This window comes from Narcine bancroftii, chromosome 5 (assembly GCF_036971445.1).
Source record: "Narcine bancroftii isolate sNarBan1 chromosome 5, sNarBan1.hap1, whole genome shotgun sequence".
Taxonomy (NCBI): Eukaryota; Metazoa; Chordata; class Chondrichthyes; order Torpediniformes; family Narcinidae; genus Narcine; species Narcine bancroftii.
This window is the reverse complement of record NC_091473.1, coordinates 191,472,817-191,497,916: the sequence shown is the minus strand read 5'-3', so window position 1 is coordinate 191,497,916 and position 25,100 is coordinate 191,472,817. Positions and strand designations below refer to the sequence as shown.

At 42.9% G+C, this 25,100-nt stretch overlaps 1 protein-coding gene across 3 annotated transcripts in view; it reads right to left on the bottom strand.

Moving 5' to 3' along the window:
- The window catches only part of smg5 (SMG5 nonsense mediated mRNA decay factor), a 64,338-nt gene that overhangs the window by 2,443 nt on the left and 36,795 nt on the right, over positions 1 to 25,100 (bottom strand). For all 3 annotated transcript variants that reach the window (XM_069940409.1, XM_069940412.1, XM_069940410.1), the window contains 7 exons: positions 24,107 to 24,282; positions 20,057 to 20,215; positions 19,860 to 19,919; positions 16,122 to 16,281; positions 4,625 to 4,715; positions 2,043 to 2,117; positions 24 to 162 (listed from right to left, as the gene is read on the bottom strand). In XM_069940409.1, the coding sequence (XP_069796510.1) occupies positions 24 to 162; positions 2,043 to 2,117; positions 4,625 to 4,715; positions 16,122 to 16,281; positions 19,860 to 19,919; positions 20,057 to 20,215; positions 24,107 to 24,282 (860 nt within the window). The remainder of the gene's footprint in view (positions 1 to 23; positions 163 to 2,042; positions 2,118 to 4,624; positions 4,716 to 16,121; positions 16,282 to 19,859; positions 19,920 to 20,056; positions 20,216 to 24,106; positions 24,283 to 25,100) is intronic.

The following is a 25,100-nucleotide window of genomic DNA, read 5'->3' as shown; positions in this document are numbered from 1 at the left end:
CACCCTTGTTTGTGGTATGTTACCTGCACATTACTGGAAAGTGATGCGGGATCATCTGGTGAGAATTCTGTCAGGACAGTAACCATCCCTGCTACCTCTTCCTCGCCACTGCCCTGAGAAACCGTCAGTTGCTTGCAGCTGTCCAGGATTTTATACAAGTGCCTGCAAGGAAAATGTGCATTGATACCCTGCTCATCACCACAAACACCCCTCAGGAGAGCCTCCTGGCACCTGAGACACTGGTTCGAGCCCCACCTCCAGTGCTGATGTGAGGTGTCTGTATGTTCTTCCTACAAGAGTTCCCATCATGCAGATTGGTGGATTAACCTGTCAACCGGTGGGCATTGGAGAGAGGGCATGAGGATGTGGGGATAAATTAAAATAAAATGGGATTAATGTGGAATGAATTTGGTCAAAGGAGTGATTGATGTGAGAACATAGGTGAGCTGGGGAAGGGGCGTGGAGACCAACTGTCCACCCACACCCCCCCCCCCCTTCCAAGTCTTCCAACATGAAAGTCTGCAGACGCAATGATTGTAGTAAAAACACAGAGGAACTCAGATGGGCTACAGGAGGCAAAATTATATTATCGATGTTTGGGGCCTGAGTCCTTCCTCAAGGTATGAGTGATAAAAAGACAGGCGTCAGAATTAAAAGCTGGGAGAGAAAGGGGGAAGAATGGGAGCGGAGGAGTACAGACCATCAAAAGTTGTTAATTGGATATGATAAGGGGACAGGAGGGAATTGATTTTGGCTCTATGAAGAGACAGAGGAAAAAGGCCAGGGCAGATGTGCGCGTCGCAGAGGGTGAGGGCTGAGTGGATGGTGAAAGAGGGTCCTCTCCGCAGTGGATGCCTTGGACGGGACTGCACGCACAACCCATGGTGCAGTCTGCACTGCACCTTGCCAAAGGAAGGTGACTGCGGAGACGCACAAGTCCACGCCAAGGCAGTGGCGACGGATTTATGCTAATATTAATCTTTAGGTATATAATATACATATTTCTTATTATGGGAGTTTGTGGGCTGTAAAAACAGAGACACACACAGACAACCTTTTGAAATGGCAGCTGGCAAATATCGGAGAGCATTTGTTCAGTGTAAGCTGAAAACAACCGTAAAAATTAGAATTGAATGGTTAATTGAAAACTAAAGTCATCGATATTTGCTCAACAAGAACATCTGGTCAAACAAGAAATCCATTTGCTTGTTTATGTTTTTAGTGTTGAAGCGGAAAGCAGTAAACAGATGAAGTCATTTTGGTTTTAACATAAATTTGAAGTGGTTTTGAAGAAATTTCAAAGACAACAATGAATTCAAGTCATGTGATTAAAGATCTTTGAAAAGCTGCATTTTGAGTATTGAACCAATTTCAACGGAGGTCCTTGTGAAAAGGAGGAACTCTGAAGCAGTAGCTTTGGCCACTTTCAGCCATCTCTGGAACAGAGAGAGGGACAGTTCTGCTGTGTCCAGTATAAATAGTCACTTTTTGATTGAAAGAAAGCAAAATGAATCTTACATTTGAAACATAACCATTTTTAAATGGTTACTTCATTCAACCCATGCCAGGGATTTGTGAAATCATCGTGGAAGAAAACACGCAAGTTCTGAAACCTCCATTCGTATGAAGAAACAATTCTCTGGAAATAACTCCAGAAGAATTTCGAGTTTTGAGGCCTCACACCTATTCCTTTTGAGCAACAATTTAAAGAATCTGAGTTTTAAAACAAACAATGAACTTTAAAAATTTATTCTTTTTGCAATTGTGCCTAAACTGTTATTAATACAAATTGTTTTGTTGTTTTGGTGAATTTCTATTGCTGCTGGTCTGGTATGCAACACCACTCCTTGGGTGACGAAGCCTGGTGCCAGATTCAATCTTGTAGGTGCGTAACCTTTCACAGGGGACTACACATTTACTAGACTGTGAAGGGCGTCGAGTGCTTGGTTTGATTCTGGTCTAACAGCAGTCGGCAGCGGTGTCGACCTGCCTCGCATAGGGAGCCGCACTGAGAGAACCTCTCTCGCACAGTGGTTCCTTACCATGCATCCAGATCTTGCCTCTTCAGCTTGTGCCTGTCCACAGTCCTGCCAGTGTCCCGCTGACATCGGATGTAACTGAGATGGAAATGCATCATCAGTCCAAGTCAATTATCCTCGCACAATCCGAATTCAGCACCATCCTTTCCACAGAATCTTCGCTAACAACTAAGGGCAGTCCTTATCCACATTCAACATCCCTTCCTTATATTTATAACTGAAAGTGACGTAAACTTTCATCATGAAAGTGGAAGTAACACCACAGAGCAGTGCTGCAATTCAATTATGTTGGTAGAGGATACGAAGGTTGGAGGTGTTGTGGATGATGCTGAAGGCTGTCATGGGATACAGGCAGGATGCAGAGTTGGGCAGAAAAGTGGCAGATGGAGTTCAATCCAGATCAGTTGGGGGGGGGGGGGGGTGGGGTGATGCACTTTGGAAGGGAAAACACAAAGGGTCAGATACTTAACAGTGTGGAAGAACAGAGGGACCTTGGGGTCCAAATCCACAGATCTCTCAAGGTCGTTGTGCAGGTTGATAGGATAGTTAAGAAGGCCAATAGTATGCTGGGCTTGGGGGGGGGGGGGGGATTGAGTTCAGCAGTCATGAGGTGATGTCACAGCTCTACAAATCTCTGGTGAGATCACACTTGAAGTATTGCGTTCAGTTCTGGTCACCTCATGACAGGAAGGATGTGGAAGCCTCAGAGAGGGAGCAGAGGAGATTCACCAGGATGTTGCCTACATTGGAAAATGTCTTATGAGGCAAGGTTAGCAGAGCTGGGGCTTTTCTCTTTGGAGCAAAGGATGACTTAATAGAGGTCTACATTTTTACCTAGGGCAGGAGTAGTAGCAAACACCAGAGAACATCTGTACAAAGTGAAGGGAGAAAAATTTAGAAGAGATATCAGCGGTAAGATTTTATTTTTTAAAAAACACAGTTGTGGGAGTCTGGAAAGCATCGCCAGGGGTGGTGGTAAGAGGCTGGAACAATAGGGGCATGAAAGGAAAACAGAGGGTTTAGAGAGAGGGAGAGTTTTTTTTGGTAGATATATATATATATATTTGGCACAACATCGTGGACCAAAGGCCTGTACAGTGCTGTAATATTTTGTGTTTACCCTTCCAACCCACCAATGGAGTCACAACACTCTTCCCCCAAACGGTCTCACCAATTGGTGGCAAGATATCTGAAGACAACAATTAGTTCAAATGATAAACCATAACTGCTCCCCAAACTGATCAAACTGCCTTCAACATCGCTTCTGAAAAGGGCACCAATGTGTTCTTCTGAGGTGATTACACCGTACACCAGGTCCCAACCCTCGATTAGATTCCAGCCAACGATTTAGCAGAAAAACCTGTGATCCCCTACATAAACTTCTCAAACTCTTCGATTACATTCCAGCAAGTGACTCATCCTAAGCTCCCGTTATTCCCTCCGCAAACTCCTCCAATTGGAGGACTGCTGTATGGTTGGTGCAGCGGTTAGTACAAGGTTGCCAGTGACCAGGGTTCGAATCTCACGCAGTCGGTAACGAGTTTGTCCATTCTCCCTGGGTCTGTGTGGATTTATTCCAGGTGCTCCGGTTTCCTCCCACCCTTCAAAACATACCAAGGATTGTAGGTCAATTGCGTGGGACAAGAGCCTGTTACCGTACAATAGGTCGATATTTTATTTTATTTAATTTTCAAATTTGATCACTCCAAGGTAGATTACTCTACCCCATCCCCTCCCCACTTCAAACTATCTGATTAGATTGCAGCCCATTACTCATTCGCAGGCACTGATATGAATCCCTTCATCTTGAGATGTACGAGAGGAGGTTCCCTCAGGCATGAAACACTCAAATCAAGTTACGAACTTCAAATTCTTGGGTGCCAACATCTGAGGATCTGTCCTGGGGGCACCTCATCGATGCACTGATGAAGGCGGCTCATCAGCTGCTATACTTCATGAGGAGTTTGTGCAGATTTGGTAAGTCACCAAAGACTCTCGAAAACTTCCACAGGCGTACCATGGAGAGCATTCTGTCCGCTGCACTGCCGTCTGGTGTGGAGGTGCCAACACACAGAACAGGGAAAGACGACAGAGTGGTGAACTCAGCCAGCGCCAACACGGGCATCAGTCTTCACTCCATCGAGGACATCTAGAAGGGGTGGTGTCGTAACAAAGCAGCCTCTATCCTCAAGGACCCCCAGCACCCAAGCCCTCTTCACACTGCTATCAGGAAGGAGGTACAGAAGCCTAAAGACGAACACCCAGCAGTACACAAACAGCTTGCTCCCCTCCTCCATCAGGTTTCGGAATAGACAATGAAACACAGACACTACCTCACTTTCTCCTATTTTTCCTGCACTATTTATTTATTCTTGAAATGTAATTTATAGCAAGATGATGCAGTCACAACGTAAAGAATTTTATGACACGTTCATGACAATTAATTCTGATTCTGGACACAAGAGCCTGAACAGATCTGCACTGGGACCATGCTGACCGAAGTCAGCTTTAAATGAGAAGGTAAAAACAGCATTGCCTCAGCACTAGACCACTGACGGGTGCTTGCCCCTGAGATAAGTGCCTACCGGTTTCCCTTCTTGAACTCCGATTCCAGGAACCGGATGGCATCTCGTGCTCCTGAATTTTCTTTCTTCAGGAAATCCAATCCATCGATCACTGCAGGGAGAAGAGTACAGCAGTGAATGGATAGTCAGTCCCATTCTGAGAGCTGGTGCTCTCAGACAACTGTCCAGGAAGGGCACTCCATCTCGAGAATAACATCAAGTAAACACTCCGGAGCAGAGAACAAAGTTTCCTCTGCACCATTTCGTCACATATTCCTCGGGAAGGGATCAGACACAGAGTGAAGCTCCCTCCGCACCATCCCGTCACACACTCCCAGAGTCACACATAGAGTGAAGCTCCCTCCACACCATCCCATCACACACTCCCAGGGACAAACATTGAGTGAAGCTCCCTCCGCACCGTCCCATCACACACTCACGGGGTCAGACACAGAGTGAAGCTCCTTCCACACCATCACACACTCCCAGGGTCAAACACTGAGTGAAGCTCCCTCCGCACCGTCCCATCACACACTCCCGGGGTCAGACACAGAGTGAAGCTCCCTCCACATTATTCCATCACACTCCCAGGGCCAGACAGAGTGAAGCTCCCTCCACACCATTCAATCACACACTCCTAGGGTCAGACACAGAGTGAAGCTCCCTCTACACTGCCCCATCACACATTCCAGGGGTCAGGCACAGAGGGATGCTCCTTCTGCACTGCCCCATTAGATAGTTCCAGGGCAAGGATTAGACACAGAGTGATGCAGCCTCCATACTGTTCCATCACACACTCCCAGAGTCACACATAGAGTGAAGCTCCCTCCACACCGTCCCATCACACACTCCCAGGGTCAAACACTGAGTGAAGTTCCCTCCGCACCGTCCCATCACACACTCACGGGGTCAGACACAGAGTGAAGCTCCTTCCACACCATCACACACTCCCAGGGTCAACACACACTCCCAGGGTCAAACACTGAGTGAAGCTCCCTCCGCACCGTCCCATCACACACTCACGGGGTCAGACACAGAGTGAAGCTCCCTCCACACCGTCCCATCACACACTCCCAGGGTCAGACACAGAGTGAAGCTCCCTCTACACTGCCCCATCACACATTCCAGGGGTCAGGCACAGAGGGATGCTCCTTCTGCACTGCCCCATTAGATAGTTCCAGGGAGGGAAGTCACGTGATGGAGTAGTGGCCGGACGGTGAACTCCAGCCCTCAGAAAAGTTGAAAAAAAGCACAAAGGCACAAAAATAAAAATTAAAGTAAAGTGAATATAAAGGTGGAAAGAAGATGGCGACGAAAAAAGAAAAATCGAAACCAACGGTAAGAAGAGAGGAAGAGAAGACAACGGAAGAAGGAGAAGGCCTTACCTGTTCGAAGAGGCCCGCGGTGGAGAGAGAAACCCGCTCCCTCAGGTCGGTAGAAAGTGGACTACAAAAATGGCTCGCTGAGCCGAGTAAAAGTGCGCAACCGCGCATGCAAAAAAACACACCGACGAGAGGGGGGACCAGCTGGGGAGTCGATCTCCACAGCCGGCAATGACAGCTACAGAACAGCAGCAGCAAGAGGAGAACATAGAAGACAATGAAAACAAGAAAGAAGAGAAGAAAAGGGCAACAAAGAAACAACAGATGGCCAACCCAGAGGAAGAAGAAGAGGAAGAGTACAGTGAAATAGAAGAAGGGAAAGGCAAGATAAAGGATATACTTTCTCTTATTAAAGAATACATGGAGTCATTTAAAGAATGGCAAACACAAGAATTTAGTGATTTAAGAAGAAGAATAAACAGTACAGAAGAGAAAGTGAATAAAATAGATATGACCATATCAGAAATAGGAAAAAGAATGGACAAGATGGAAGAATGAGAAGCAGCAGTAGAAATGGAGGTAGAGGACTTAAAAAAGAAATTAGAGGAATCTAATAAAAAAGTTAAAGAGACACAAGAACTGTTAGCTCAGAAAATAGATATATTGGAAAATTATAACAGAAGAAATAACATAAAGATAGTGGGCCTTAAGGAAGATGAAGAAGGCAAGAATATGAGATAGTTTATAAAAGATTGGATCCCCAGGATCTTAGGATGTCCAGAACTACAGCAAGAAATGGAAATAGAAAGGGCACATAGAGCAGTGGCCTTTAAACCACAACCACAACAAAAGCCAAGATCCATTTTAGTAAAATTCCTAAGATATACTACAAGAGAAAAGGTACTGGAGAAGACAATGGAGAAAGTTAGAGAGGACAACAAGCCATAGAGTACAAAGGGCGAAAAAATTTTATTTATCCAGATATAAGTTTTGAACTCCTGAAGAAGAGAAAGGAGTTCAATACAGCAAAGGCGATTTTATGGAAGAAAGGGTATAAATTTATACTAAAGCATCCAGCGGTATTGAAAATATTTATTCCAGGACAGCAAAACAGACTATTCTCGGATCCAGAGGAAGCACGAAGATTTGCAGAACAATTACAAAATAGACTGAGAGATGAAGACGTGTAACGAGAGTACAAAAGACTGCGAACTAAAAAGACACGTAAGTTTTGAACTCCTGAAGAAGAGGAAGGAGTTCAATACAGCGAAAACGATCTTATGGAAAAAAGGATATAAATTCATGTTAAGGTACCCAGCGGTACTTAAAATAATTATTCCAGGGCAACAAAACAGACTATTCTCGGATCCAGAGGAAGCAAGGAAATTTGCAGAACAACTACAAAACAAGCAGAGAGATAAAGACATGTAATAAGAGTAAAAATGACCACGATCTATATGTATGTGTGTAAAGGGGTATATGTGTGTGTATATATATATATATATATATATATATATATATATATATATAGTGTGAATACATGAATGTATCCGTATTTAGAGGAAAATATACAGAGTATAGACAAGAATTAATAAGGGAGGGAAATGGAATAGAGGGAATAAGGAGGGAATTAAAAGAGTGACCTTTGTTACATATGAAAATTGAAATATTTTCTGGGGGGGGCTGGGTGGGGAGCAGTTACGGTCACTGCAAAATCAGCTGACGTTTGCGCATGAATTCGCAAATCCAAATGGAGAGGGGAGATGTGGTTGTCCGACAATGGATAAAGGACAACTCAGGAGGGGGAGGGGAGATTGGGGTTAAAGAAGTTTTAAATAGGAGAATAGGGAAAATGTTTGATGTTTTAGAAATGTTGTCTTATGAAGTGTTCAAAACAAGAAAGCAGAAATGGATAAGAAGGAAAGGTAATGATGGAGAAACGGAAAGGGAAGATAAACAAAGTATAAAATGGCTACGCTGAACTATATGACTTTAAATATTAACAGAATACATAACCAAATTAAAAGGAAGAAACTGCTAAATTTACTGAAAAAAGAAAAAATTGATATAGCATTCGTGCAAGAAACACATTTAACTGAATTGGAGCACAAGAAATTAAAGAGAGATTGGGTAGGACACGTAACAGCAGCATCGTATAATTCAATAGCAAGAGGAGTAGCTATATTAATTAGTAAAAATGTGCCAATTAAAATAGAAGAGGAAATAATAGATCCAGCAGGGAGATATGTAATGATAAAATGTCAGATATATTCGGAGTTTTGGAATCTACTCAATGTATATTCACCTAAGGAAGATCAAAAGTTTATGCAAGATATTTTTTTGAAGATAGCAGATACGCAAGGGAACATATTAATAGGAGGGGATTTCAACCTGAATTTGGATTCAAATATGGACAAAACTGGGAAAAAAATTAACAGAAAGAACAAAGTAACCAAATTTATAATTAAAGCGATGGAACAAATGCAACTTTTGGATATATGGAGGAAACAACACCCAAAGGAAAAGGAATATTCATATTACTCGGCTAGACATAAAACATACTCAAGAATAGACCTATTTTTGTTATCAGCTCGTATGCAAGATAGAGTAAGAAAAACAGAATATAAACCTAGAATATTATCAGACCATTCACCCTTAATATTGACAATAAAGTTAGAGGACATCCCTCAAAGAATGTATAGATGGAGATTAAACTACATGTTACTCAAAAGGCAGGATTTTAGAGAATTTATTGAAAGACAAATTAAAATGTATTTTGAAATAAATACGGAATCAGGGAAAGATAAGTTTATACTATGGGATGCAATGAAAGCGTTCATTAGAGGGCAAATAATAAGTTATGTAACCAAGATGAAGAAGGACTATAATCAGGAAACAGAGCAGTTGGAAATGGAAATAGTAAATATAGAAAAAGAATTAGCAATGAAGGAAGATACAACTAAAAGAAGAGAATTGGCAGATTAAAAAAAAATAAAATATGAAACACTACAAACATATAAGGTGGAGAAGAATATAATGAGACAAAACAGAAATATTATGAACTAGGTGAAAAAACGCACAAAATTCTAGCATGGCAGCTTAAGACAGAACAAGCTAAGAAAATGGTATTGGCATCAAGGAAAAAAGACAAACAAATCACATATAATCCAAAGGAGATCAAGGAAAACTTTAGAGAATTCTATGAACAATTATACCAAACTGAAAACGAAGGGAAAGAAGGGAAAATAGATGAATTTCTAACTAAAATTGAACTGCCAAAACTACAAATAGAGGAACAAAATAAATTAACAGAACCATTTGGAATAGTAGAAATACAAGAGATAATAAAAAAATTACCAAATAATAAGACACCAGGAGAGGATGGATTCCCAATAGAATTCTATAAAACATTTAAAGATTTATTAATTCCTCCCCTCCTGGAAGTAATCAACCAGACTGATAAAACACAAAGCTTACCAGATTCATGTCAAACAGCAATAATTACAGTGATACTAAAACAAGGGAAAGATCCACTCTCACCAGCGTCATATAGACCAATATCTCTGCTAAACACAGATTATAAGATAATAGCTAAACTATTAGCAAACAGATTAGCAGAACAGGTACCGAAAATGGTAAATTTAGACCAAACTGGATTTATCAAAAAAAGACGCACAACAGACAATATTTGTAAATTTATTAACTTAATTCATGCAGTAGAAGGAAATAAAGCACCGGCAGTAGCAGTTGCTTTAGACGCAGAGAAGGCCTTCGACAGAGTAGAATGAAATTACTTGTTCAAAGTATTGCAAAAATTCAGTTTACCGGAGAAGTATATTAATTGGATTAAAGCATTATATAAGGGACCGTTAGCGAAAGTGACAGTAAATGGACATGTATCAAAGCAATTTAACTTAAGCAGGTCAACGCGGCAGGGATGCCCACTATCACCATTATTGTTTGCGCTAGCTATAGAACCACTAGCAGAATCGATAAGAAGAGATAATAATATAAAAGGAATAAAAATAAAAGACAGGGAATATAAAATCAGTCTGTTTGCGGATGATGTGATAGTGTACTTAACAGAACCAGAACTATCAATAAAAGAACTATATAAGAAATTGAAGGAATATGGAGAAGTGTCGGGATACAAGATAAACGTAAATAAAAGTGAAGCAATGCCTATGAATAACGCGGATTTCTCAAAATTTAAGGAGGAATCCCCATTCAGATGGCAAACGCAGGCAATAAGATACCTAGGTGTGCAAATAAACAAAAATCTAGGCCAATTATATAAACTCAATTACAATCCACTAATGAAAAAATTACAGGACGATTTAGAGCATTGGAAAGAGCTACCACTAACACTGATAGGAAGGATAAACTGTATTAAAATGAACATTTTTCCAAGGATACTATACTTATTTCAGGCATTGCCAATACAACTGACAGAAAAATTCTTCAAAGAGTTAAAGAAAATAATAAGGAGATTTTTATGGAGAGGGGGGAAACCGAGGATAGCACTAGATAAATTAACAGAATAGTATAAACAAGGAGGCTTACAATTGCCAAACTTCAAAAATTATTATAGAGCCGCACAATTAAGGTACCTATCAGATTTTTATCAAACAAGGGAAAAACCAGACTGGACGAGACTAGAATTAGATAAAATAGGGGAAAAGATACCTGAACACATATTATATAAATGGGACGAAAAATTGGTACAACATAGAACTTCTCCAGTATTACACCATCTCCTCAATATATGGAAGAAGATTCATGTAGAAAGAAATAAAATAAATTACCAAATACCAAAACTAATATTGACGCAAAATAAGCTACTCCCTTTTACAATAGACAACCTTGCCTTTAGAAAATGGGAAAAAAAAGGGATTAAAAGAATAGAAAATTGTTTTTCAGGAAGTAGATTCTTATCCTTTGAACAAATGAGAGATAAGTACAATATAACTGGAGATACAGCGCTGGCATATTACCAACTGAGATCCTACTTGAAAGATAAATTAGGAAACAACTTGAGTTTACCAGAGGGAAGTAACCTTGAATATGTGATTACAGATACAATGTTAATCAAAAGATTTATAAAAAATATGTATATTAAACTGCAAGAAAAGGAGAATGAGGAAACAAATGGTAAAACTAAACAAAAATGGGAACAAGATTTAAATATAGAGATAAAAAAGGAAACATGGGAGAAGTTATGCTCTGGAACGATGAGAAATACAATAAATACGAGGCTGCGTATGATACAATATAATTGGTTACACAGACTAAACATTACACCGCAAAAGTTAAATAAATGGGACCCAACAGTATCTGATAGATGTTTTCGATGTAAAAAAGAAAGGGGAACAACAATTCATGCAATCTGGACATGTGAGAGAGTAGAAAAATTTTGGGATGATCTCAATCAGATATTAAATAAAATAACAGAAAACAATATACCAAAGAATCCAGAGATCTTTCTCCTAAGTAACATAAAAAATAAAGAATTTGGAATTGACTTGGAAGATGCACAAAAAAGATTTGTCAAGATAGCCCTAGCCGTAGCAAAAAAATGTATTATGTCAACCTGGAAATTGGAAGATAATTTGAAAATACAACAATGGTATATAGAAATGAATAAATGTATTCCATTAGAAAAAATAACATATAGTTTAAGAAATAATATTGAAATATTCGAACAAGTATGGGAGCCTTACATTAAATACAATAGCGAAAACCTACCGGGAACAAACATTACCTAAGTTGATGGAAGGAGAAGAAAAGAAAAGAATGGACTCAGTAGAATTTCTGGTGTATTTCTGTTGAATGACAACATTGTCTAACTGAATTAATGCAACCTAGATTGTATACCTAAAATGGATGAGAGGGGGGGGGGTGGGGGGGTGGCTTGGGAGGAGGGAGGGGGGAGGGAGAAAAAGTCACTGTAAATGTGTGGAAAAGAAAAAGTGTATATCATGGCTATTGTGATTTATGGTGTGAAAAAAAAAAGCTTACCAGATTCATGTAAAACAGCAATAATTACAGTAATACTAAAGCAAGGGAAAGATCCACTCACACCAGCGTCATATAGACCAATATCTTTTACTTAACACAGATTATAAGATAATAGCTAAACTATTAGCAAACAGATTAGCAGAGTATGTACCGAAAATGGTAAATCTAGACCAAACTGGATTTATTAAAAAAAGACGCACAACAGACAATATTTGTAAATTTATTAACTTAATTCATGCAGTAGAAGGGAGTAAAGCGCCAACAGTAGCAGTTGCTTTAGACGCAGAGAAGGCCTTTGACAGAGTAGAATGGAATTATTTATTCAAAGTATTGCAAAAATTCAGTTTACCAGAGAAGTATATTAATTGGATTAAAGCATTATATAAGGGACCATTGGCGAAAGTGACAGTAAATGGATATGTATCAAAGCAATTTAACTTAAGCAGGTCAACACGGCAGGGATGCCCACTATCACCCTTATTGTTCACGTTAGCTATAGAACCACTAGCAGAATTGATAAGAACAGAAAATAATATAAAAGGGATAAAAATAAAAGACAAGGAATATAAAATCAGTTTATTTGCGGATGATGTTATAGTATACTTAACAGAACCAGAACTATCAATAAAAGAATTATATAAGGAATTGAAGGAATATGGAGAAGTGTCGGGTTACAAGATCAACGTAAATAAAAGTGAAGCAATGCCTATGAATAATGCGGATTTCTCAAAATTTAAGAAGGAATCACCATTTAGATGGCAAAGATACCTAGATACCTAGGTATACAAATAAATAAAAATCTAGGCCAATTATATAAACTCAATTATTATCCACTAATGAAAAAATTGCAGGACGATTTAGAGCATTGGAAAGATTTACCATTAACACTAATAGGAAGGATAAACTGTATTAAAATGAACATTTTCCCAAGGATATTATACCTATTTCAGGCATTGCCAAGACACCTGACAGAGAAATTCTTCAAGGAGTTAAAGAAAATAATAAGGAAAGTTTTATGGAAAGGGGGGAAACCGAGGATAGCACTAGATAAATTAACAGAATGGTATAAACAAGGAGGCTTACAACTGCCAAACTTTAAAAATTATTATAGAGCCGCACAATTAAGATACCTATTAGATTTTTATCAAACAAGGGAAAAGCCAGATTGGACCAGATTAGAATTAGATAAAATAGGGGAAAAGATACCTGAACACATATTATATAAATGGGATGAAAAATTGGTACAACATAGAAGTTCTCCAGTATTACATCATCTACTCAATATTTGGAAGAAGATTCATGTAGAAAGAAATAAAACAAATTATCAATTACCAAAACTAATATTGACGCAAAATCAGTTAATCCCTTTTACAATAGATAACCTTTCCTTTAGAGAATGGGAGAAAAAAGGGATCAAAAGAATAGAAAATTGTTTTTCAGGAAATAGATTATTATCCTTTGAACAAATGAAAGATAAATACAATATAACTCAAGATACAGTGCTGGCATATTACCAATTGAGATCCTACTTGAAGGACAAATTAGGAAGCAGTCTGAGGTTACCAGAGGGAAGTAACTTTGAATATGTGATTACAGATACAATGATAATCAAAAGATTTATAACAAATATGTATATTAAACTGCAAGAAAAGGAGAATGAGGAAACAAATGGTAAAACTAAACAAAAATGGGAACAAGATTTAAATATAAAGATAAAAAAGGAAACATGGGAGAAGTTATGTTCTGGAACGATGAGAAATACAATAAATACGAGGTTACGTATGATACAATATAACTGGATACACAGGCTATACATTACACCTCAAAAGTTAAATAAATGGGACCCAACAGTATCTGATAGATGTTTTCGATGTAAAAAAGAAATGGGAACAACAATTCATGCAATCTGGACACGTGAGAAAGTAGAAAAATTTTGGGAAGATCTAAACCAAATATTAAATAAAATTACAGAAAACAATATACCAAAAAATCCAGAGATCTTCCTCCTAAGTAACATAAAAAAACAAAGAATTTGGAATTGATTTGGAGGATGCACTAAAAAGATTTGTTAAGATAGCTCTAGCCGTAGCAAAAAAATGTATTATGTCAACCTGGAAATCGGAAGATAATTTGAAAATACAACAATGGTATATAGAAATTAATAAATGTATTCCATTAGAAAAAATAACATACAGTTTAAGAAATAATATTGAAATATTTGAACAAATATGGGAGCCTTACATGAAACACAATAGAGAAAACCTACCGGGGACATTCACTACCTAAATTAACGAAAGGAGAAGGAAATGAAAAGAATTGACTCAGTGGAATTTCTTTATTTTTATTGAATGACAACATTGTTTGACTGGTTTAATGTATCCTAGATTTTGTACTTTAAATGGATGGGAGGGGGGAGGTAGGGAGGGTGGAATGGGAGGAGGGAGGTGGGGGGGAGAAAATGGCACTGTATATATTTGAAAAGGAAAAAGTATGTATCATAGTTAATGTGGTTTATGGTGTGAAAAATAAAATTTAAAAAAAAAGAAGATAGTTCCAGGGCAAGGATTAGACACAGAGTGATGCAGCCTCCATACTGTTCCATCACACACTCCCAGAGTCACACATAGAGTGAAGCTCCCTCCACACCGTCCCATCACACACTCCCAGGGTCAAACACTGAGTGAAGCTCCCTCCGCACCGTCCCATTAAACACTCACAGGGTCAGACACAGAGTGAAGCTCATTCCACACCATCACACACTCCCAGGGTCAAACACTGAGTGAAGCTCCCTCCGCACCGTCCCATCACACACTCCCGGGGTCAGACACAGAGTGAAGCTCCCTCCACACCATTCCATCGCACTCTCAGGGCCAGACAGAGTGAAGCTCCCTCCACACCATTCCATCACACACTCCCAGGGTCAGACACAGAGTGAAGCTCCCTCTACACTGCCCCATCACACATTCCAGGGGTCAGGCACAGAGGGATGCTCCTTCTGCACTGCCCCATTATCACAGAGTGATGCAGCCTCCATACTGTTCCATCACACACTCCCAGAGTCACACATAGAGTGAAGCTCCCTCCACACCATTCCATCACACACTCCCAGGGTCAGACACAGAGTGAAGCTCCCTCTACACTGCCCCTTCACACATTCCAGGGGTCAGGCACAGAGGGATGCTCCTTCTGCACTGCCCCATTAGATAGTTCCAGGGCAAGGATTAGACACAGAGTGATGCTGCCTCCAAATTGCCCCATTACACACTCCCAGCTCAGGGCGAACAAGTTGGTTACCACTCCACTTCCACAATAAACACTCTGGGGCTGATAGCAATTATCGTATATTTCGGCATTCAAAATGACTCTTAAAGCACAAATAAAAAAGACAAAAAGAGGGGGTCATTTTATAGGCTGGGTACAAAAATATCACCTTAAAGTTCTACTCAGAAGGCTCCATAATCCACTCAGACCCCACCCTACAACAAATGTTTAAGCTATATTCGAAATAAATTTTTATTTGTAAAACATCTGAAATCATCGTCTGAAGCAAAGTCCTCGGCAAGCGCATCCGGAATCTCGATGTCCTCATACAGGTCCCAGTCTGAATCTGGTGAGTCAGCTCTCCCTTCGCTATGAGTGTCCGGCAATAGATCATCCGCTGCCCTAGAGATACTGCACTTTTTGAAAGATTTTATTGCACCCTGTACTTTCATGCTTTGATCGCAAAGTCACACAGCATGTCAAATAATGGACCCGTCCAACAGCTCAATCAACACGTTTTTTTTTTGGGGGGGGCATCTTATATACCCTATATATGATATTAAAAAAATTATTAAATTCAGGCTGAAATTGGGGACCTTTCTTATCTGAAGGTGGTCTTCTACACCAAAAATATATAGTAAGCTCTCTTAATCTATATAAAATCTAGGGAGAGGACCAAATGGCTCGCAGTGTGGGCAATTGGAGGACGAGAGGTCACATGTTAAAGAAAGGGGATCTGTGCTCTTGGAGAGGCAGAGGGTGGTGATCCCCAAGACGTTGCTTAGTTGATACAAGCCCTGCTGTGCACTCTCGAGCAGCCGATTCTACACATGCTGGCCATATTTCTAAATAAATGACGGATCTTTAAATAATGGACAAAATGACGCAGACAGAGGACCGAGCTGAGAGGCACTGACCTGTCCGAGGGATGATGATGATGAATCGGCTGCTATTGGCCAGGTGCCGGATGTTGGCCAACTGCTGGCAGATGGCTTGGGTGTTGGGGATCAGGTACGGAGACATGGTCGACTGGTTCTTTGGCTGCTGCAGGCTTCCTTCCAACTGAGAAACCTCCAGCTTTGGTGGGGGATGGAATATGCAGTGGTAAGGAGAGGGTTTGGTTGGAAGAGAAAGGGGGAGGGGTGGGAAAGCCAGAGGGAAAAGGGGCCAAAGCGAGGGAGAGGGATGGGGTGGGAGAAGGGCAGGACAGAGTGGAGCAAGGGGGAAAGAAAGGACGTAATTAGCAAGATATCCTCCATCCACAGCGCGTCTTCAGCCTGCTATTGAAATACAAGGCTTAGGAGCAGGAGTTGGCCATCCGGCCCATCGAGCTTGCTCCGCCATTCAATGAGATCATGGCTGATCAGCTCAGATCCACCCACCTGCCTTTTCCCCCATATCTCTTAATTCCACTATTATTTAAAAATCTATCCACCCATGTCTAAAATATATTTACTGAGGTCGCCTCCACTGCTTCACTAAGCAGCAATTCCAATTCCCCACCCTCTGGGAAAAGCAGTTCCTCCTCATCTCCATCCTAAATCTACTAACCCGAGATCCCTCCTTCTAGTCTCCCCACCAATAGAAGCAGCTTACCTATGTATTCACCAGCCCTGGCAATGCTTTCCAGGCTCCCACAACTCTGTGTTTTATAAAAAAAATCTTACTCCTGATATCTCTTCTAAATTTTCCTCCCTTCACTTTGTACAGATGTTCTCTGGTGTTTGCTACTCCTGCCCTAGGTAAAAATGTAGACCTCTATTAAGTCATCCTTTGCTCCAAAGAGAAAAGCCCCAGCTCTGCTAACCTTGCCTCATAAGACATTTTCCAATGTAGGCAACATCCTGGTAAATCTCCTCTGCACCCTCTCCAAGGCTTCCACATCCTTCCTGTCATGAGGTGACCAGAACTGAATGCAATACTCCAAGTGTGATCTCACCAGAGATTTGTAGAGCTGTGACATCACCTCACGACTGCTGAACTCAATCCCCACCTCCCCCACCCCAAGTCCAGCATCCCATTGACCTTCTTAACTATCCTATCAACCTGTGCGGCGACTTTGAGAGATCTGCGGATTTGGACCCCAAGGTCCCTCTGTTCTTCCACTCTGTTAAGTATCCGACCCTTCATGTTTTCCCTTCCAAAGTACATCACCATAAAACATTACTGCACAGAAAGAGGCCCCTCTAGTCTGTGCCAAACTATTTTTCTGCCTCGTTCCTCTGAAGCACCAAGTCCATAGCCCTTCATACCCCTTCTCTTCATAATTTTATACATTTCTAAAGGATCTCCTCTCATTCTTCTAAATTCCAGGGAGAACAGTCCCAGACGACTCAATCTCTGTTCAGAGGCCAATCCCCTCATCCTTGGAATCAATCTGGTGAACCTCCTCTGCAGCCCCTCCAAAGCCAGTTCATCCTTCCTCAGGTAAGGAGATACCAGAACTGCACGCAGTTCTCCAGGTGCGGCCTCACCAGGACCTTGTACAGTTGCAGCACAACCTCCCTGCTCCTAAATTCAATCCCTCCGGCAATGAAGGCCTATGTTTGGCAGATGAAATTCAATGTAGACAAGTGTGAGGTGTTGCATTTCGGTAAAAATAAACAGAATAGGACATATACAGTTAAGGAGAGGGCATTAAGGCATGCAGAGAAGCAGAGTGACCTGGGGGCTATGGTACAGAGTTCACTGAAGGTGGATTCCCATGTAGACAGAGGCATATGGTATGCTGGCCTTCATAAATCATATCAGAGTATAGGAGCTGGGAGGTGATGCTGCAGCTGTTTAAGGCATTGGTGAGGCCATGTTTGGAGTACTGTGCTCAGTTCTGGTCTCCAAATTATAGTAAGGATATAGATATGGTGGAGAGCGTGCAGAGAAGGTGTACAAGGATGTTACCTGGCTTACAGCATCTGGATTACAGGGCGAGATTAAGGAGATTGGGACTTTATTCATTGGAACGTCGATGACTGAGAGGGGACTTGATAGAAGTATTATGAAAGGAATAGATAGACTAGAAATAAATAGACTTTTTCCCGTGAGGACAGGGAAGGTTGGAACAAGAGGCCATGAGTTAAGGATAAGGGGCAACACTTTCGGAGAAATATTAGAGGTGGTTTTTTTCACTCAGCAAGAGGTGGCAGAATGGAATGATCTTCCGAATGAGATAGTTGCGGCAGGGTCCCTTCTGTCATTTAAGAGAAGATTGGATGTGTACATGGAAGTGAGGGTGTTGGAGGGTTATGGGTGGAGAGTGGGAGGTTTGAGCTAGTGGAGTTGTTCTCGTGAACCGGTGCGGACTTGAAAGACCAACATGGCCTGTTTCCACTCCGTAAATGGTTATATGGCTCCATTTGCCTTCTTGACAGCCTGCTGCACTTGCAATCCAACCTCTTGCGATTCATGAACATACCCTCTCAAGTCCTTCTGCACAGTAGCATGCTTGCCATTTAACTCAGCTTCTCTTTCCAGAGTGGCTGCCCAACCTACTGAATGCTTATAGGACTCTCTTTATATTGCTTCCCTTTTTCCCAGGAATCCATGTTCGTGGAATCCGGCTGTGCAGAACTTGGCTGACAAGCTATCCAACCTTACTGCGGGCACGTCTGAGGATGCCCTGACATCCTGAACTGCCCTTCAGAGAGAGGCATCGTGCACTTCCACAGGACATAGTGGCGGGTTGGGGGAGGGCCCTGAAGGGCAAGGGGTGGAAGGCAGGGGTCAAGGCTGGGGTCTGCCAATTGGACAAAAAGCCTCTTTGCTAAATACACAAGGTTCAAAGCAAAGGTCCCTGGGAGTCCTCATCCAGGATAGTCTGAAGGGAAACTTGGTTGAGACGGTGGTGAAGAAGGCTGGCGTTCACTTCAAGAGGAAGAGAATACAAGAGCAGGGATGTGACATTGAGGCTTTATAAGGCATCGGGGAGTCCTCACTTGAACCATCGTGGGCAGTTTTGGGTTCCTTGTTTAAGAAAGTATGTACTGAAGTTGGAGAAGGTTGAGGAGGTTCACTAGGATGTTTCAGGGAATGAAAGGGTTATCAATGAGTAGCATTTGACAGATCTTGGCCTGTTCTCGTGGGAATTTAGGAAAATGGTGGGGGGACCTCAGTGACCATTTCGAATGTTGAAAGGTGTGGACGGAGTAAATGTAGAAAGGTCTGTTTCCCATGGTGAGAGAGTCCAGGACATAGGGGATAACTTCAGGAATGAAGGATGTCTGCTTAGTAGAGATGCGGAGGAATTTCTTCTTCCAGAGGGCAGTGAATCTGTGGAATTTAGTGACCCCAAGTGGTTGTGGAGGCCAGGTCATTGGGTGTATTTAAAGACAGAGATTGAAAGGTTCTTGATTAGCCAGGGCACCAAAGGTTATGGGGAGAGGGCCAAAAATGGATCGGATCATGATTAAATGGTGGGGGAAGACGCGAAGGGCTGAATGGCCTATTTCTGCTCCTTTGTCTTATGATCTTATTTCAGATGCAGGAAAGGACTCCTTCTGTTCGGGTGGTTTAAATCCACTGGATATTACTGTGAACTTCCCATTGAAAGGGGAAGGTCAGGTTGCTCGGAAGTGGCAATATGGGGCAAAAGAATCAGGGTCTGATTTCCAGGGCCGGTGTCAGCCCTCTGCTGGCTGGCCAGCAAGGCACCCACTCACCTGAAGCCGGAGCTGGGCCATATCCCGCATCAAGCGATTTCTCCGAGCCTCTTCCTCAGCCTGGAGAGGAACAGACGAAGGCAAATCAGCACGAGACCAGGCCTTGCGGTGGAGGTGGGGGGGGCGGAGGGGCAAGGGGAAGGCAGCGAGGGGCAGCCAGATGAGGCGTACAGAGCAGCGAGTTGGGGGTTTCTCACCATTCGGAACTGGGCTTGCGCCTGTTCCATCAGCGTTTCCTCCTCGCTGCGGTTGATGCTGATGAAGATTCCCAGCTCCCGGTTATACTGCAGAACGTTCTTCTGGAGGCGGGTCAGGAAGTGTCCAAAGCTTCGGATGCAGCAGGTGCGTACCACCGTCTGCAGGGGCAACAGAGAAGGGAAGGGGTGGAGAAGCCACAGACGAGAGGAACACGGTACGGCAGAACCCATGTGCCTAACGCTGCAGCACTCGCGCTCACTGGCACGAACGCCAGGGCCATGATTCACACACCAGAGTCACCGTGTTCGAGAGAGACTTCAGCACGATTGGGTGTGCATTCCCTCAATTCACCAGGTCCATGCCACTTGCCTCTGCTTTGGAAACAGTATCTCTGCTGTTGGCTCAAGTAATTATCCTACCCTTTGTGGTGCATCAGTTCTACACTCACAAGGATGCCAAGTGGGTCCACATTAGCTCCTGGCAGAGGATATTTATAGGACGCTACCTAGATTGGAAAATGTAACCTTTGAGGCAAGGTTAGTGGATTTTCTCTTTAGAGTGAAAAAGGATGAAGGATTTGAGGTCCAAATCCACACATCTCTCAAGGTCACTGTACAGGTTGATTGGGTAGTTAAGAAGGCTTGTGGGATGTTGGGCTTCATTAATAAGTTCAAGATTCAAGAGGTCATGCCGCAACTCTACAAACCTCTGGTGAGACCACACTTGGAGTACTGTGTTCAGCTCTGGTCACCTAGGAAGGATCTGGAAGCTGTGGAGAGGGTGCAGAGGAGATTTACCAGGGTGCTGCCTGCATTGGAAAATAAATCTTAAGCGGAAAGGTTAGCAGAGGAGAGGTCAACAAGATTCTGAGAGGCACAGATAAGGTGGACAGTCAGCACCTTTTTTTCCCAGAGCGGGAGTAACAAACACTAGGGCACATCTTTACAAAGTGAAGGGAGAGAGGTTTCTGAGAGACATCAGGGGTAAGTTCTTTTTTTTTAATAAATAGAGTTGTAGGTGCCTGGAATGCCTTGCCATTTAAGAGACTCTTAAACAGGCACATGGATGAAAAAAATTAGAGGGTTACTAGGTAGGAAGAGATTAGATCTTTTTTTTCCCCTTTGGTAGGAATATATGTCAGTACAACATCGAGGACCAAAGGGCCAGCACTGTGCTGTAATATTCTATGTTCTTGTTCACCTTTTAATTTCTGAGTCCATTCTCCTACATTGTTTCTGCCACTCAAATTTTTTTTTCATTAGACGGACAGCACAGCAACAGGCCCTTCCGGCCCATGAGCCATGCTGCCCAAATATACCCAATTAACCTACAACCCTCTATGCTTTTGAAGGGTGGGTGGATACCTGAGCACCCAGAGGAAACCCACGCAGACACGGGAAGAGCTTACAAACTCGTTGCAGACAGCGCCGGATTCGAACCAGAGTCTCTGCTGCTGTGATGTCATTGGGCTGACCGTGCCGCCCATCTACAGGGGGGTGGTTTCCAGCAGCCAATTCGCTGGGGATATGGGAGAAAAAAACAGAGCACCCAGGGGAAATCAGCAAGGATCACTGGGAAGAAGGTGCAAATTCCACAGGAAGCAAAGAAGGGGAGCGAGGAGGCAAGATACCAACTGGGTGACCCTTCCGGAGCTCCTGAGGGTTGAATTTTGTCTGATTTGCCTCTCCTGCGATCTTACAGTCCCCGCATGCCATCTGCAGACCTTCTGGTGTAGCTGCTACCACTATGCTGAGGGAGGGAGCTCCAGGATTTAGTCGTAGCAACAATGAAGGACCAGCCAATCAATGTATGTGCGATGGGAGGGTCATGTGACCTCCCCAACAGGCAAGAGATCAGAAGTGACTTCAAGGGTTGGACTTGCCCACCTGTGAGGCAGAGGCATGATTTTGGGCTTTGTAATTGGTCCACCAGGTGCCAATCAATGCTTAGATCTGCCCACAGGTGAGGCTGACGCGCAATTGGTCCTCGCAGGTCATGGGGCAGGGCCCTGCATTGAAACAGCCCACACGTGGAGCCTGCTGCTTTTCTCTTTTTGCTTCTGCAGAGCCCATTACTGAACTCCAGGCTACGGGCAGCACTGGAGGGCCAACGACATCAAGCCCGTCCTGGATGATGCTGGAGACCAAGTTCATTTTGTACATTGTGATTAATTTACTGTTTATTCATATGCTGTGACTGTTAGAGAGAGAGAAGGTTGATGGGTACTGTGCGTTTAACCCTTGCGTAACCACTCGGTAATTGAGAATGTTTAGTAGCAATTTATTTGCACCCCATGTATAGTTATTTTTGTGAATTTTCCTGTGCGTAAAGACCACCGTTTATTAATCACACGTGCCCCACCGTCGAACACATTCTGAACGCAATAGTGCGAGACTTGGAGGGGATGGTATGAGGAGAGGCCTCACTGAGTCGTGGACTGGCCAGACAGTTCCCCCCCCGTCCCAGGCCGAACAATCTCCAGTTCCAAGCCTTCGTTCAGGAAATTATCAGCTGAAACTTTTGAGGAAGAAATATTTCTGTCAGTTCAGAGAAGAAAAAAACCCTTCAACCTCCTCTTTTTTATAAGATGAATGCCTTTTCCTGTTTTCTCATCTTGCTGCAACCTCCAAGAGATTCTCCATTGAGAGATCATTATACAGTAAAATCCCTGCTCTCCGGAATTCACGCAACCGGCAAAAAAAAACTGCGGAAAATAAACAGGTAAAAAAAAATACAGAAGTTTAAAATTGGTGTGCCTGTTCGCCAACCTCGCAACATGTAATCTCAAGAATCTGGAAAATTCATTTATCCAGCATCTACCAATCGCTGTAGGTGCCGGATCCTAGGATTTTTTTTGTATTTGGATGCACTTGAATCTGCACTGATCACCCCGTCAGACACACGGGTTAAGGTGAGCAGAGAACTGATTCGTTGTCACATGGCAGAGTAGGAGGACAAAATATGGTCATCTCCGGTACTTGTTCCAGCTTCCACCTCTGTCAAACCTCCTGCACGGGCTGCAGGGTTAGCACAATGCTATTTCAGCGACAGCGACCTAGGTTCAAATCCAGCACTGTCCGTAAAGAGTTTTTTACGATCTCCTCACGTCTGCGTGGATTTCCTGCAGGTGCTTCGGTTTCCTCCCACCATTTAAAATGTACAGGAGTTGTAGGTTAACCATCCAGATCCTGGCTTTCCTGGACTACCAACAAGTGCATATAATCCGTCTCTGGTTTTATACCCCACCACCAGCTGGTTCATTGTGGTGTTTGTATATGGGTTCAGTCCAGAGTATATTCTATGAACATCATAATCTCCTCACTTGTTGGGAAGGTGCAACAGCGACTGCACTTCCTGTGAAGACTGAATCAGGCAAGGCTACCGGCCACCGTCATGTTAACCTTCTGCAGTAGCTCTATTGAGAAGGTCCTGGCTGGCTGCATCACAGTGTGGGTATGGTCGCTGCAGAGAAATGGATCGGAGGTCAATCCACAGGACGATGAGTGGCAGAGAGGATCACTGGAGTCGCTCTTCCTCACCCTTCATCCCCACGATCAACATGATCTACTGGGATCGTTGTCTGAAGAATTGATTGAGGGCCCTTTTCCACCCTGCACACAGCATCTTTCAGCTGCTCCCGTCAGGGAAAGAGATCCAGGAGGATCAGAGCCAGCACCGCCAGGCTGAGGAACAGCTTCTTCCCACGGGCTGAACAACCAAAGGAACGGCTCACAACGACCCTCCGAGACCCTCATTCATGAAACAACATTGATTTATTTATAATGATGAATATTTGTTCTGCAAATGTATTGATCATCTGTATATGTGTTATATCTGGTTGTGTGTCTGCGTGATTTGCACCGAGGACTGGAGAGTGCTCTTTTGTCAGGTTGTCCTTGTGCAATCATATGACAACTTGAAAGGTTTAAAAGCAGCCAGAGTCCAAAGGGTTAATTTGGGTGTAATTGGGAGGCACGGGTTTAAGAGGTCAGAAACGGGTTCTATTGTGGTGTAAATAAAATTTTAGAAAAATAAATGATGCACCTTACCTCCTCCAGAGGGCTGGCAGCCAACCTGATCTGCTCCACCCCAATCTTCCGGTGCACGGCCCGAAGAACGGGGAGATAGCGCAGTGCCATGTCTTCGGGAAGCAGCAAGACCTGGGTCACATCCGGCTCCTCACAATGGTTCAGCAACTGCTCCATCTCATCGCTGACGCAGACACCTGGGGTTTGGAGGGGAGCGGGGAGGAGAATGGGAAGAGGGCAGGGAAAACAACAGGCATGCTAAAGGTATTCGGCAAAAGCGGCAGAGAGCCATACTATCTGCTGCTGATAGATTGCCCAGCACATCACAGGCAAAACTATCCCCACCATCCTGAGAGCAGCAACAATCATCAAGGAGCCACTGAACCCAGGACATGCTGCCATCGTATAGGTGCTACAAGACTGGTACCACCAGGTTCAGGAACAGTGGCTACCCCTCCATCATTAATAGATTCCCATGTAGGCAGGGTGGTGAAGAAGGCTTTTGGTCTGCTGGCCTTTATAAATCAAAGCATAGAATATAGAAGCTGGGAGGTGATGTTGAGACTGTTCAAGGCTTTGGTGAGACCAAGTTTGGAATATTGTGTGCAGTTCTGGTCACCAAATTATTAGAAGGACATCAATAAGGTAGAGAAGGTGTAGAAAAGATTTACTAAAATGTTGCCTGGATTGCAGTATCTAGAATATGGAGAAAGATTGATTATACTGGGTCTTTATTCACTGGAGCGTAGAAGGTTGAGAGGGGATTTGATAGAGGTATTTAAGATTATGAGTGGGATAGACAGAGTGGATGTGAATAGGCTCTTCCCCTTGAGGGTAGGGGAGATTGGAACGAGGGGTCATAAGTTAAGGGTTAGGGGGAAAAACTTTAGAAGTAACATGAGAAAGCTTCTTCATTCAGAGAGGGGTGGCTGAGTGGAATGACCTTCCGGAAGAAACAGGGTCAATTTTGTCATCGAAGAGAAGGTTGGATGAGTGCATGGATGTGAGGGGATTG